This window comes from Galeopterus variegatus, unplaced genomic scaffold (genome assembly GCF_000696425.1).
Source record: "Galeopterus variegatus unplaced genomic scaffold, G_variegatus-3.0.2 Scaffold5666, whole genome shotgun sequence".
NCBI lineage: Eukaryota > Metazoa > Chordata > Mammalia > Dermoptera > Cynocephalidae > Galeopterus > Galeopterus variegatus.
The window spans coordinates 1-12,894 of NW_007731777.1; the positions used below are offsets into that span (position 1 = coordinate 1).

Below are 12,894 nucleotides of genomic sequence, written 5' to 3' on the forward strand. Positions count from 1 at the left end.
CATTGTGTATACATACCACTTTTCCTTACCCAGTTGTCCATCAATGGACATTTAGATTGGTTCCAACTCTTAGCTATTGTGAACAGAGCTACAATAAACAACGGAGTGCAGTTATCCCTTTGACATGATGATTTCCATTCTTTTTTTTTTTTTTTCTTTTTGTCTTTTTTTTGATTTCCATTCTTTTGGGTATATACCCAGCAGTGGGACTGCTGGATCATATGGCAGTTCTATCTGTAGTTGTTGAGGAACCTCCGTACTGTTTTCCATTATGGCTGCACTAAATTACAGTCCCACCAACAGTTTAGGAGAGTTCCTCTTTCTCTGCAAACCTGAACAGACCAATAACAAGCAACAAGATTGAAGCAGTAATCAGCAGTCTCCCAACAAAGAAAAGGCCAGGACCAGATGGCTTTACTGCTGAATTCCACCAAACATTTAAAAAGAAGAATTAATACCAATTCTCTCCAATCCATTACAAAAAAATTGAAACAGGGGCCATTCTCCCAAATTCATTCTATGAGGCCAGCATCACCCTGATACCAAAACCCGACAAAGATACAACAAAAAAGAAAACTAGAGGTCAATCTCTCTGATGAACATAGATGCAAAAATCCTCAACAAAATATCAGCAATCAGAATACAGCAATATATCAAAAAAATTATACACCGTAATCAAGTGAGATTCATCCTAGGGATGCAAGGATGATTCAACATACACAAGTCAATAAATGTGACACACCACATTAACAAAGTCAAGGACAAAAAACATATGATTACCTCAACAGATGCAGAAAAAGCATTTGACAAAATTCAACATACTTTCAATGATAAAGACTCTCGGCAAATTAAGTATAGAAGAAAAATATCTCAACATAATACAAGCCATATATGACAAACCCACTACGAATATCTTCCTGAATGGGAACAAGACAAGGATGCCCGTTCTCACAACTCCTAGTTAAAATAGTATTAGAAGTACTAGCTAGAGTGATAAGGCAAAACGAAGAAACAAAGGGCATCCAGATTAGAAAAGATGAAGTCAAACTGTTCCTGTCTGCAGAAGACATGATCCTATACATAGAAAAACCTAAAGATTCTACCAAAAATCTCTCAGAGCTGATAAACGATTTCAGTAAAGTTGCAGGATACAAAAAAAACATGTAAAAATCAGTAGTTTTTTATACTCCAACCTGTTCCTGTCTGCAGAAGACATGATCCTATACATAGAAAAACCTAAAGATTCTACCAAAAAACTCTCAGAGCTGATAAACGATTTCAGTAAAGTTGCAGGATACAAAAAAAACATGTAAAAATCAGTAGTTTTTTATACTCCAACAAAACTTTAATAGAACTTACTAAAATTAAGAATGATATTTTCAGTAGACTACAATAGGTTTTATCTGAGACTTCTTGTTGGTTTTACCAAATATCTAACTGAAATGAAATAAAGAAAAGTGAGAAAAATGAACATGACCTCATTTGCAATTAACAAAGTATTCCATTTACTATAGCCTCACTTCTGATATACACTAGAACTGCACTATTACCAATAATAAAAGCCTACCTAGCATTTACATACATTTTATATTATATACTTACCTGCATAGGTTTTAGTTTTCCTTTTATCTCCATCCCTGGAATTTGCACATACCATGTTACCGATAAATTTCGCTGTATGGACAAAAGCATGTTGACTGGTTCTAAAATTTCAATGTCCTGCTGTGGCAAGCCATCCTGCAAAATAGTCCTGGGGAAAAAAAGTATCTCATTTTTGTTCCCTGAAATTTACATTTTAAAAAAAAGGACTAGCATATTATGTAACCATTTCCACATAGCATTTTCCAAAACACTAACGGCTATCAGAATTTTCAAACTTACTTCTTTTCACAAATCAATCGAATCTGAATAAAGATTATATGCAGAGCTATCTAAAACAAAGCCTATATAACACTGATTTCAACAATATAATTATCACTAAGTATGATTATTGCATTATCATCTATCACAAAGACTGTTTGATATAGCATCTAGTACAACATCATACAAGCAAATGTTACATCTCCTAAAACTGGAGAATAAAGAAAGTGGTCATATACATAAGCCCTTAATATGTTATTAGTATTTCTCCAAACTCAAGCTTTTCAAGATTGGAAAAACTCACCAAATTTAAAAGCTAAACAAATATATGGAAATAATCATTTCTAGCTTGGCTGCCAACAACCATCTGCACAACCACATAAGTACTTGCCATTCAACAGAGCCAACACTTTCCCATTTAGATTCAATAATACTTAATTAAGATACCTCACTGAGAATTCTCAAATGTGACAAGGTTTCAAAATGAGAAATAAACCTTAAATTTTATTAAATTCTAGGAAGTTTTCTTTTTTTTTTTTGACTGATAAGGGGATTGTAACACTTGGCTCGGCATTGTCCACACCACACTCAGCCAGTGAGCGCACCAGCCATCCCTATACAGGATCCAAACCCACGGCCTCGGTGCAAGGAAACAGCTACGTGCAAAGCGAAAAATATAAAAATGAAAATAAATGTATATTAAGTATTATTGTGTAAACTATAATTTTATAATAGGTAATTGTTATAGAATGGAAAAAAATCACATTATAAGTTTAGTAAGACAAAATACAGATTCTATGAGGTGCACTACTATTAACCACCTACAAAAAAACCAATAGTCAACATTTCATAATTAGAAGAAATAAGGAACGAGAACCACAAATTACCAGAGTATTTTACCCTAGGCAAAAATGCGATGAAATCCTATTTCTAAAATACACAATTAAATTATATATTTATACCTGGACAGTTTCAACTGGGTGAGTTGGATGTTCATTTTATCAATGACTGGGGGAAGAGAATAATTATGCTTCATAGGAACCAAGCTAAATTGGTTTTCAATTCTGATTAAACCCAAATCTGCTATAATGGCATTAGGTGATACAGAAGACTGAGGAATAATAATAACTGGTGCTTTCAAATTGATATCCATCGAAAGGCGAAAACTTTTTTGAGCCAAGTCTTTCATGCTGGAAGCAGCTCTTTCTGCAGCCTGGACTGTGGCTGCACTCAAAGCTTCTTTGGCAGTTTGGAAATTGTTGAGGAAGTTCTGTTAGAAGAGACCCATATTTAGAGAGTTTCCCCAAAAAGGTATTTACTTTTAAAAGAAAAAACTTTAAAAATCACTTACTTTAAAAAGAAAAATTAAATAAAAGAGAATATAAAAGAGACTTATTTATGATTGTGTACACGAAGACAGTAAAGTCTAGAAAGATACTAGAGCTACCTCTAGTACCAAGAGATAACAATAGTTACCTCTAGGAAGGAAGAATTCTTCCTTCAATAGTTAACCTCTAGGAAGTTACCTCTAGGAAGGAAGGATAGTTACCTCTTGGAAGGAAGAATTCTTCGACTTTAATTTTATATAGTCATGCGTCGCTTAAAGATAGGGACATGTTCTGAGAAATGTGTTGTTAGGAGATTCTGTCATTGTGCAAACATCATACCTACACAAACCTAAATGGTATGGCTTTCTACACACCCACCAGGCTATATGGTATAGCCATTATGATCTTTTGGGACCAGTGTCATATATGTGGTCCGTTGTTGACCAAAACATCGTTATGTGTTGCATGACTACATTTCATAATTATTTGATTTTTATGACAAATTTTTGTAATAATTCTTCTTTAAATCTCCTTTTTATTAATGAATGTTGGCCATTTTACACTTGAATTTAAATGAAAAGAATGAAAGACAGCACTATATTTCTCCAACAATGGGTTCAATTCTGTATCTCTAGGTTATAGGAATAAAGTTAATTCTTAGAAACTAAGGTCCTGGCAGCTTATTTCTCAAGATTTATTTTTAAAATGTATTCAAACATGAGTAAAGACAGTTAACTGTCTATCATCCTGCATTCATTAATAAGAATCAAAACTTCATTATTTATAGCAAGATGCATGTCATCACAATTTCAACTAAAAAATAGATTTTTCCCAATGAAGAAAAGATCATTCTTAGCAATATTCTTGATGCTCATCCATTAATAATACAAAAGCAACTTAATCCCCACCCCCCACATAAATTACTTTCTGGAAAAGTGAACATGGTTTAGGCAGAAATTCATGACTTAGAAACCCTGCTAAGAGGCATAGGTAGATTTAAACTCTTCAGTCCATGACACTTAAATGGAAATAAATAATAAAAATAAAAGAATTTCAGGGTCTTGTTGATCACAATTATAAGCAAAAGCTCTAAGTTCCAATATCAGTCCTTCAAATTCATGATGAGCTTCCTCATAAAATTCTTTTAGTTAAATATCCTTAAGGGTATTTCATCAAAGAAGTAACACTGAAAAGCCCTAAATTAAAACATCAAAAAGTACTTTTAAAATACATAACTATGAAAACATTAGAGAATAATAGTTTATATGCACAAAACAATAATTTTAAAAATTTGTTTGTTTATCTACCATATAAAGGATTTCCTTAAATATAATATTCTGTTTAGCATTTGGGTGTTTATGATACAGCCCTATCAGTGAAGATTTTGACTATCTAGGTTCAGTTGTACATGCAAAGATATTTAAGCCTCAATGAGAAATAAACACAGTTAAAATAAAAACTTACCAAAAGAGACATGAAGAATTTATGAACATAAACAATCTGAATACAACCCACTTTGAGACTAAGTTTCCCGTCTACTTTAGACATATCAGCATAGGACTCTCCTTCTGTAGCATCTGGATAAAGAGTCATTTGGAACCTAAAGACTTCATCTCCCAAAATAGAGACAGCCTAAAAGTATTAGATTAACTGGTTATTAAATCAAAAGAGCTGTAAAGCCCTTATCAATGTATTATAAATATGTTCCCTTATTACAGAATCCTGGATATGTTTGTTTGTGTGTGTGTGTGTGTGTGTGTATATATATATATATATATATATATACATGTACATATAAATGTATATATATATATATATATTTATATATATATATATACATGTACATATAAATGTATATATGAAGAATCAACATATAAATCCAATGTGTGTGTATATATATATATATATATATATATATATATATATATATATATATATATACATGTACATATAAATGTATATATGAAGAATCAACATATAAATCCAACCTTAAAAATTACCAGTTAAAAACATTCTACTTGACAGTAACTTTTTCCTATTTCTATAAAAATCATTTTATCAATAGAAATATCGATCACTTACTTGTGCAGAAATAACTCTTTCAAATCACTGTATACCAGGAGACCTAGTCTATATACAAGGTGAAAGCAGGCTATTACCATTTTCATCTCCAACCCCTAACAAAGTACCTGTCACATGACAGACTAATAAATGTATACTGAACAAATGAATAACAGCATCTCAAATCCAAAGAACAAAATAAATTTCAATATAGAAATCTATTTTTTAATTACCTTTTTGTGAGTAGACAACAAATCAACATTTGTAACTATGATATTCTTAAGTCTGGCAAACACATCAGTCTCCTTTGGCTTCACAGAAATAGAGGCATCCATTCCTATGGGAAACATAATATTTACAAGCTTTTCATCCAAACTTAGTGAGCCAATTCAATGGTATTTAAATTCAATAATATACTACCAAAATATACAGTGAATAAAAATTACTCATAATGAAATATATTAAAGGTATCAGCTTCCAAGTATGAGACACCTAAGAAAGCTTATAATATATTTAAGTGTCACCAGCATCCCATACATAAGTAGTGGAAATTTTAAAACAAAACAACAACAAATTCCAAAGAAAATTAATGACATTTCTCCAAACATAAACATCCTGGGCATTGGCAAGATCACAAGTGTCATTTAGGAAGACAATGTATTTGTTTAAATCTATCTCACAAAAGTTTATTATATTAAAACTGTTGCTCCAGTAACTAAAAATAAATGAACATCATTTGATGAGTAAGTATTCTTATTTCTACAATAAACTATCTAGAATATAGTCTTCTAAGATTTCTCACCAAAAAAATGTCACTCATAATTTCTAAAGGCATAATGATTTCTACAACTGCTCCTGAGTAGAGAATGTCTGTAGCTAAGATCCAAGCCCAAACCATTACCATACCTCCCATAACATAGATATATAGTAATATTTGTTGAATGGAGCTAATTTTTTTAACTTTTTTAAAAAGTGCTTACTGTATACCAAGCACTTTTCTAAACATATGTAAATGCACAAACTTTCTTTAATCCTTACAACAATCCCCTGAATAATTATTACTATTTCCATTTTACAGAAGAGGGAACTAAGACATAGGAAGGTTAATTAATTTGCTCAAGGTCGGGCAGTGTTAGCTTCAGGACTTGAACCTTGACGGGCTGGCTCTAGAACCCACAATAAGATCTGAACCATTATATCATGTTGACTCATTCTTATATCAAGCTGATGCTGGAAAAAGCTTACAAAATTTCTTTTAAAAACTTAGTATCCTGATGCTATATATATGCATATTTGCTCAAGGTCGGGCAGTGTTAGCTTCAGGACTTGAACCTTGACGGGCTGGCTCTAGAATCCACAATAAGATCTGAACCATTATATCATGTTGACTCATTCTTATATCAAGCTGATGCTGGAAAAAACTTACAAAATTTCTTTTAAAAACTTAGTATCCTGATGCTATATATATGCATAAATGACAAGGAAAATAAAGATAACGACATTTTTTTACTCAGTAAAATTCTGAAAATGCAATCAGAACAGTAAGAGATTAAGCCTTAGATTTATTCTGAAATTTTTTAAATACATAAGAAATGTCTTGTCAGCAATGAATCATAACAAATTTACTTCTAATGTGTCAAAGTACATCTTTTAAAAGTTTGCATAAGTATTCAATATAAGTAAATCAAAAGATGACTACAAGAAATCCACCATGTACAAATTCATTTTTCTTGGATGTTTATATAAAGAAACAAGTAACCAAGGAATAGTTATTTGTATTTTAATGATTTAATAATTTAATAATTACCATGTATTTTAATATCTGCAATGTTACACTTCTGATCACAGATAAAGACATTAAATGCATTTAATTCAGCTATGACCTTTAAATCAAACACATCATCTTGAGAAATGCTGCTGGACACTGAAAAGTAATAGAAACTTGTGATTAGCAAACTGCAAAAGATGTAACACTCAAAATAATCTCAAATTCACTAAAACAAAAGTACATAATGTACTATGAGGAACCAAAAAGACCTCCGTTAAGATAACATATAACTAATATGAATATGAAACAATTTTCTAATGCCAATCAGACAAAAACTAGCATGTTTCCTTTTCAATTAAGAATAAAGACAACTATTAATAGCACCTTGAATGTATAATTTACTAGATGGAAACTTTACTATAATTTTTCCTCTGGGAAAAAAGACCTTCTATATTAGAATTCTATTACTCCAAGATTTTGATTTTGAACTCCTTTTCATATCATATATCAGAATAAGTCATGAAAAACTGAAAGAGTGATGAATAGTTAACAAAATACATATGATTTACTATGGCACTTACAATACACATTATTAATCATACAATCAATTTCTCTAGATTATACTTTATTGCTCCATAAAAAATCTAAAATAAATGCTATGAGAAACAAACATAAAGGGCTACAGTTAAAAAAACACAAAAAAGTATTTTTTTATAATGTGTGTATGCGTGTGTGCATGTGTAAGAATCACGATGGAATGAACTCCCTTAAACTACTCTAGTTCAGGTCCTGATTGATAAATTTAGTATAAATTTTTCTAGAAAACTGTGTTGCCTGAAGCAAACAGATCTTTCTATGAAACTGCAAAAGCATGGGGGATAGTAGTCCTTAATCACCAATATGATGACGGTTGTTTTTTTGCCCTTCATATTTAACATAAAATAGCATTAATCAAAACATAAAGACCAACCATATAGCAAAACTGGATGACTCTTTGGATAAATATTATTTGAAGTATGCTGTGAGTTTAAAACATTGCTTTTTCATTTATTCAACTGTACTACATTTACTTTATGTATATGTTATATAAAGAAGAGGTACTTCTAAGGATATTATATGTCTAAGGATATTAATGTGACAAGTACATTAAAGACAAAGAAGGTAAAACACTCTTACTCTAGTTTATAAAAAAATTACTAATCTGTTCCATGGTTTTAAGAATATCAAATCCTTGTATCAGACCTAATAGTACTGACAGTTTTACACTGAAGATGCCAGTAATATAGATATAACTGAAACTGGTAATGGTCTGAAAATTATTAGATGTTAAATATTCGCATCACATAATATAAAAACAAAAAATTAAAATGGTATCAGGCTTAAAAACAGGCATGTATGAAATTGGGGGACAGACCCTGATCTCTTCTAGCTATTCTTCTGTCCCAGACAGAGCAGGCCTTGACTGGGGGAAAGGGAGATAGCTAAAGAAAATGTACTTGACCAAGGAGGATGGGCTGGATTCCTAAAAGTAACAAATTCAGTTACTAATAGGAGTAGAGTTGATTAAATGTAAACTTCCTTAGGCTAAGACTTGACTTAGCAGTCAGGATGTTTGTTCCTTAAATAAAAACGCCTTATGGCTTAAGATAACATCTATAACACCAATCTCAAGTTGTCTTTGCAGATAACAATTACAAGCCTGCCTTGAAGTTTATATGCCTCCAGACTGGAGGGAGCTAAGGAGGACCTTAGCCAGGATGCCAGAAATAATTTTGCTGATCTCACCACCAACTAATCAGATTCACAAACAACTCACAGAACCCCCAAACATGATTCTGCTCTATAAATGCTTGTGATTTTAAGTAGTCAGGTAGTCCGGGGTCTTAAAGCTCCTTTAGCTACCATTGGCTCCTTTGAATGGCCATCCAAATAAATGCTAACCTTTAACACTACATACTTTGGTGTCAGAGACTTCTTAGTCATTTGGGTGGCGGATGAGGAACCCCCTTGTTTCGGTAACACATGTTCTTTATTTGCTCAGAATACTTCATACCTAATACTTCATAGAACAAGTCATGTGCCTGAGGAACATGTGCCTTTATCTGTATGTGATCTGAATATAGTTATAGTTAGAAACCAAACTGAGTTTGTCTCTTCCAGAAGATGCTTCCTTTGGTGTCCTGCAAAGCACAAAATTGTTCAATACCAGAAAGACCTACTTGACTAATTGAACTGGGCCATTGTCACAATACATTATTGTATCTGTACCTTAACTTCTTCCTTTCTCACTTTCATTGGACTGAAGACTGCAGAGAAGTAAATGCAAAGTATATACAACTTTTATTTTACATAAAAGCTAGACAGTGAAATCAAATATAAATACGTGACTAATATTAAACAACATTTATTTAAAATCCTTCACTATATTGCCCTATAATCCCATAGGGAAAAACATGCTTTCCTAAATACGTGACTAATATTAAACAACATTTATTTAAAATCCTTCACTATATTGCCCTATAATTCCATCGGGAAAAAACATGCTTTCTTTTGAAACTAACCTAATCTGTCAGAGCAGCTATAATATCAAGGTGCTAAATATTTATCTTAGCTTGAAAAACAAGTTATTACATGAGTTCAGATAGAAAGTATTAGACCATGACTCAAAAATTAATACCAGGTTTGATAGCAATATTTCTGGATTCCCCCACAAATGGTTTCAGCTCAGATTCCTTCTCAGAAGAGGAAGGTTCAGAGGATGGAACAGCAGATGATAAAAAATCCATGAAGGAAAGTAAAGCTTCCAAATGAAGTACTAAGTCTAAGGATGAAAATGAAACCTAAGATAATGAACAATTAGAGATAAGATTTCAGATATGGTAATATTTTTATCTTAAGCTTCAATATATACAAGCAGCACAAGAAAAGTTCAATTAAAGACCTTTTTTTTTTTTGAAGGAAGAACTTACTATTACGATGTTTACCAAACATCATCTTAAGCTTCAATATATACAAGCAGCACAAGAAAAGTTCAATTAAAGACCTTTTTTTTTTTGAAGGAAGAACTTACTATTACGATGTTTACCAAACATCGCTATTATAATCCTTACCAAACAATAAACCAACACTCTGCCCACTCCTATGTGTGACCATAGCTCTAACCTCAACAGAACTTGATGAGTTCTAAATAATGGTATATAAAGTATTGTCAAGCCTAAAAGCACATTTCAGATGTTTCCAAGACTGACTATATGAGCCCCAGTGGACTGTGAGCAATGTCTATATTAGGCCATGCTCTATCCTCATCCTTAAGCTTATTCTTATCCTAAAGCCAATACATAATTCAAATGTTTAATGCTTCCACTAACACTAGGCCAAATTATGATAGCTGAATGAACTGAACAAAATACTTGACAAGTAATCATTAGTTCACATCTGGGAAACAAATAATCTTTTAAGAAATCAAATCGAATAAGTTTGTAAGAACTTTATTTCAATTCTATAACCATTTATTTTACCTACAAAATTAGGTAAATTATTATCTATTATTATTGCCACCCTTATTTTAATTTTAGAATTCATAATCTCACAACTGAAAATGGCTATGAAGCTAGAGCTAATCACTAACACAACCCAGCCTCATAGTGAATTATAGAAGATTCACCTTCAGTCTCTGTTTGGTATTGTCATGAATAGTTTTAAACTCTGGTCCATCGCTGTCTGCCTACAAACAGTGGAAAATTAAACAACTGGGTTATGAACAATAAAAATTCACACACAAAATACACACATTCTTTACTTTTCAAAGTATGCTATTAAAACACTATAAGCATAGAATATTTCTTAATGGTGAGGAAGAACGTGTGAAAAAAACTGACCACATTGCATTTCTCACATTTTAGAGCAACAAAAACTCAAATTTTTTATCCTGCTCTGGAGGAAATGCTAGTGTATTATATATACTAATCTAAAAGGTAGGGGGAAATGCTTGTATATCTAGATTATAACACACTTTGCTTTGGATTACAGTGGAGCTTTGGATTACTTCCATTTATTCAACAATGTAGGGTAACTCAAAAGGTTAATGAAAGTATCCAGGTATTATGGATTGAATTGTGCCCCCCCAAAAGTTTAATGTGTTGGAGGCTTGATCCCCACTGTGACAGTGTTAAGAGGATGGGAAATCCTATTATAATTGAAAGGTGTGGCCTTGAAGAGGTGATTAAATTGATGATTTAATGGTGGTCATGGGCATGGTTCTGAGGGCTTTAAAAGGAGAGGGCGTGAGGAGCTATCTTTCTTTCTCTCTCTGCTCCACTGTTTTCTGCCATGTGAGATCCCTACATTGCCATAAAGCCACCAGCAAAGAAGACCCTCATCGGATGTGTTCCCCAGACCTTGGGCTTCCATCCTCTGAAACTGTAAGAAATAAATTTCATTTTCTTTATAAATTAACTAGTTGCAGGTATTTACGTTATAAGCAACAGAAATGGACTAATACACCAGGATTTTCACATGCTTGCATGATTCACCACAATCAACCAGTTTAGAAGGAAAAATTTTAGGGGAGAAAATAAGAATATTAAATATGATGGGAACATATATAACTTCATATAATCAAATATTAAAGGATGCTAGAAATGAATGTAGATACCTTTGTCAATAACATTTTCAGAAGGGGTTCATCAGTGACATTAGCAGAGTTAACAATGTGAAGAGGTTCTCCTTTAGAGTCTAAAAGAGAAAAAGATAAGATTGATCTATCAAGTTTCTTAAACATTTCAAGCATCATTTGCAGAAATGTGTATTTGTCTGAACTCATAGAATTATACAACAAAACAGGTGAATTACACTGTACATAAAGCTTACCTCAATAAACCTGGCTTTGAAAAAAAAATGAAAGAAACTCCATAAAAACAAACAAAAAAAAGCCTAGCACCAGCCAATTACAACTGTTATAGCATTTGGTACTACCATATTACTCTCATCTACCTCAATAAACCTGGCTTTGAAAAAAAAATGAAAGAAACTCCATAAAAACAAACAAAAAAGAGCCTAGCACCAGCCAATTACAACTGTTATAGCATTTGGTACTGCCGTATTACTCTCATTTGAACAAACCATAATATATTAAAGAACAAATCTATAAAATATATAAACTATGGATTAACCTCAATACAAATTTGCTTTACCTAAAGATACCCCATAGAATTCCTATAACTTTAAACACCCATAATAACTTTAAAAGTTGGCTTGCTGCAATTTAGAAAGTGAATTTAAAAGGTTGGAGATAGCCACTAAACAATAACCTAGTATTTATTTGGGGGAAAGTGAAACTAGAAGGTGATACTAAATTTTTCCTTCTATTGGTTAATTTTACTTTACTGTATTGTTTAATTTTATTTTTCATAAGCACATATTAATATAATTTAGAACAAACTTAAAAACTCATGAAATATAAAAAGAAATTTAAAAAGAAATAAAAAGTTATATTTGCTAATAAATTAACTCAACTTTTCAAAACAGGTTCCTGAGCCCTGTGTTATACCTGGGTTCTGATTTCCTAATATGTCAGTACTCACAGCACAGTCCCAATGAAATGGTGCCTTTAACAAGTACTGAAGTGTTATGTATAGACACTGAGGACATACATATGCTTCATGTTTTTAGATATTTTCTACTTTATGATAAATTTAGATATATTCTTAGTTTGTGATAAGAAAAACTACATAAGATAGTAAATTTTTAAAATATAAGATTCCTTTGTATTAGTGTAATAAATTTTTTTTTTCCTTTTTTTTTTTGTCTTTTTTCGTGACCGGCAACGGGATCGCAACCCTCGGTGCTGCACCCGCACCTCGCTCAGCCAGTGAGCAG

General features: G+C 32.0%; 1 protein-coding gene across 1 annotated transcript in view; it reads right to left on the reverse strand.

Annotated features, from left to right (window-relative positions):
- Positions 1–1,602: 1,602 nt before the first annotated feature.
- LOC103605231 (vacuolar protein sorting-associated protein 13C-like) overlaps positions 1,603–12,894 on the reverse strand; it is a gene marked incomplete at its 3' end in the record, with an annotated part of 138,950 nt that continues 127,658 nt past the window's right edge. The window contains exons 37-44 of the mRNA XM_008589816.1: positions 11,672–11,751; positions 10,682–10,741; positions 9,695–9,857; positions 7,057–7,173; positions 5,483–5,586; positions 4,653–4,820; positions 2,823–3,130; positions 1,603–1,750 (exon numbers count right to left, since the gene is read on the reverse strand). Coding sequence (XP_008588038.1) covers positions 1,603–1,750; positions 2,823–3,130; positions 4,653–4,820; positions 5,483–5,586; positions 7,057–7,173; positions 9,695–9,857; positions 10,682–10,741; positions 11,672–11,751 — 1,148 coding nt within the window. The remainder of the gene's footprint in view (positions 1,751–2,822; positions 3,131–4,652; positions 4,821–5,482; positions 5,587–7,056; positions 7,174–9,694; positions 9,858–10,681; positions 10,742–11,671; positions 11,752–12,894) is intronic.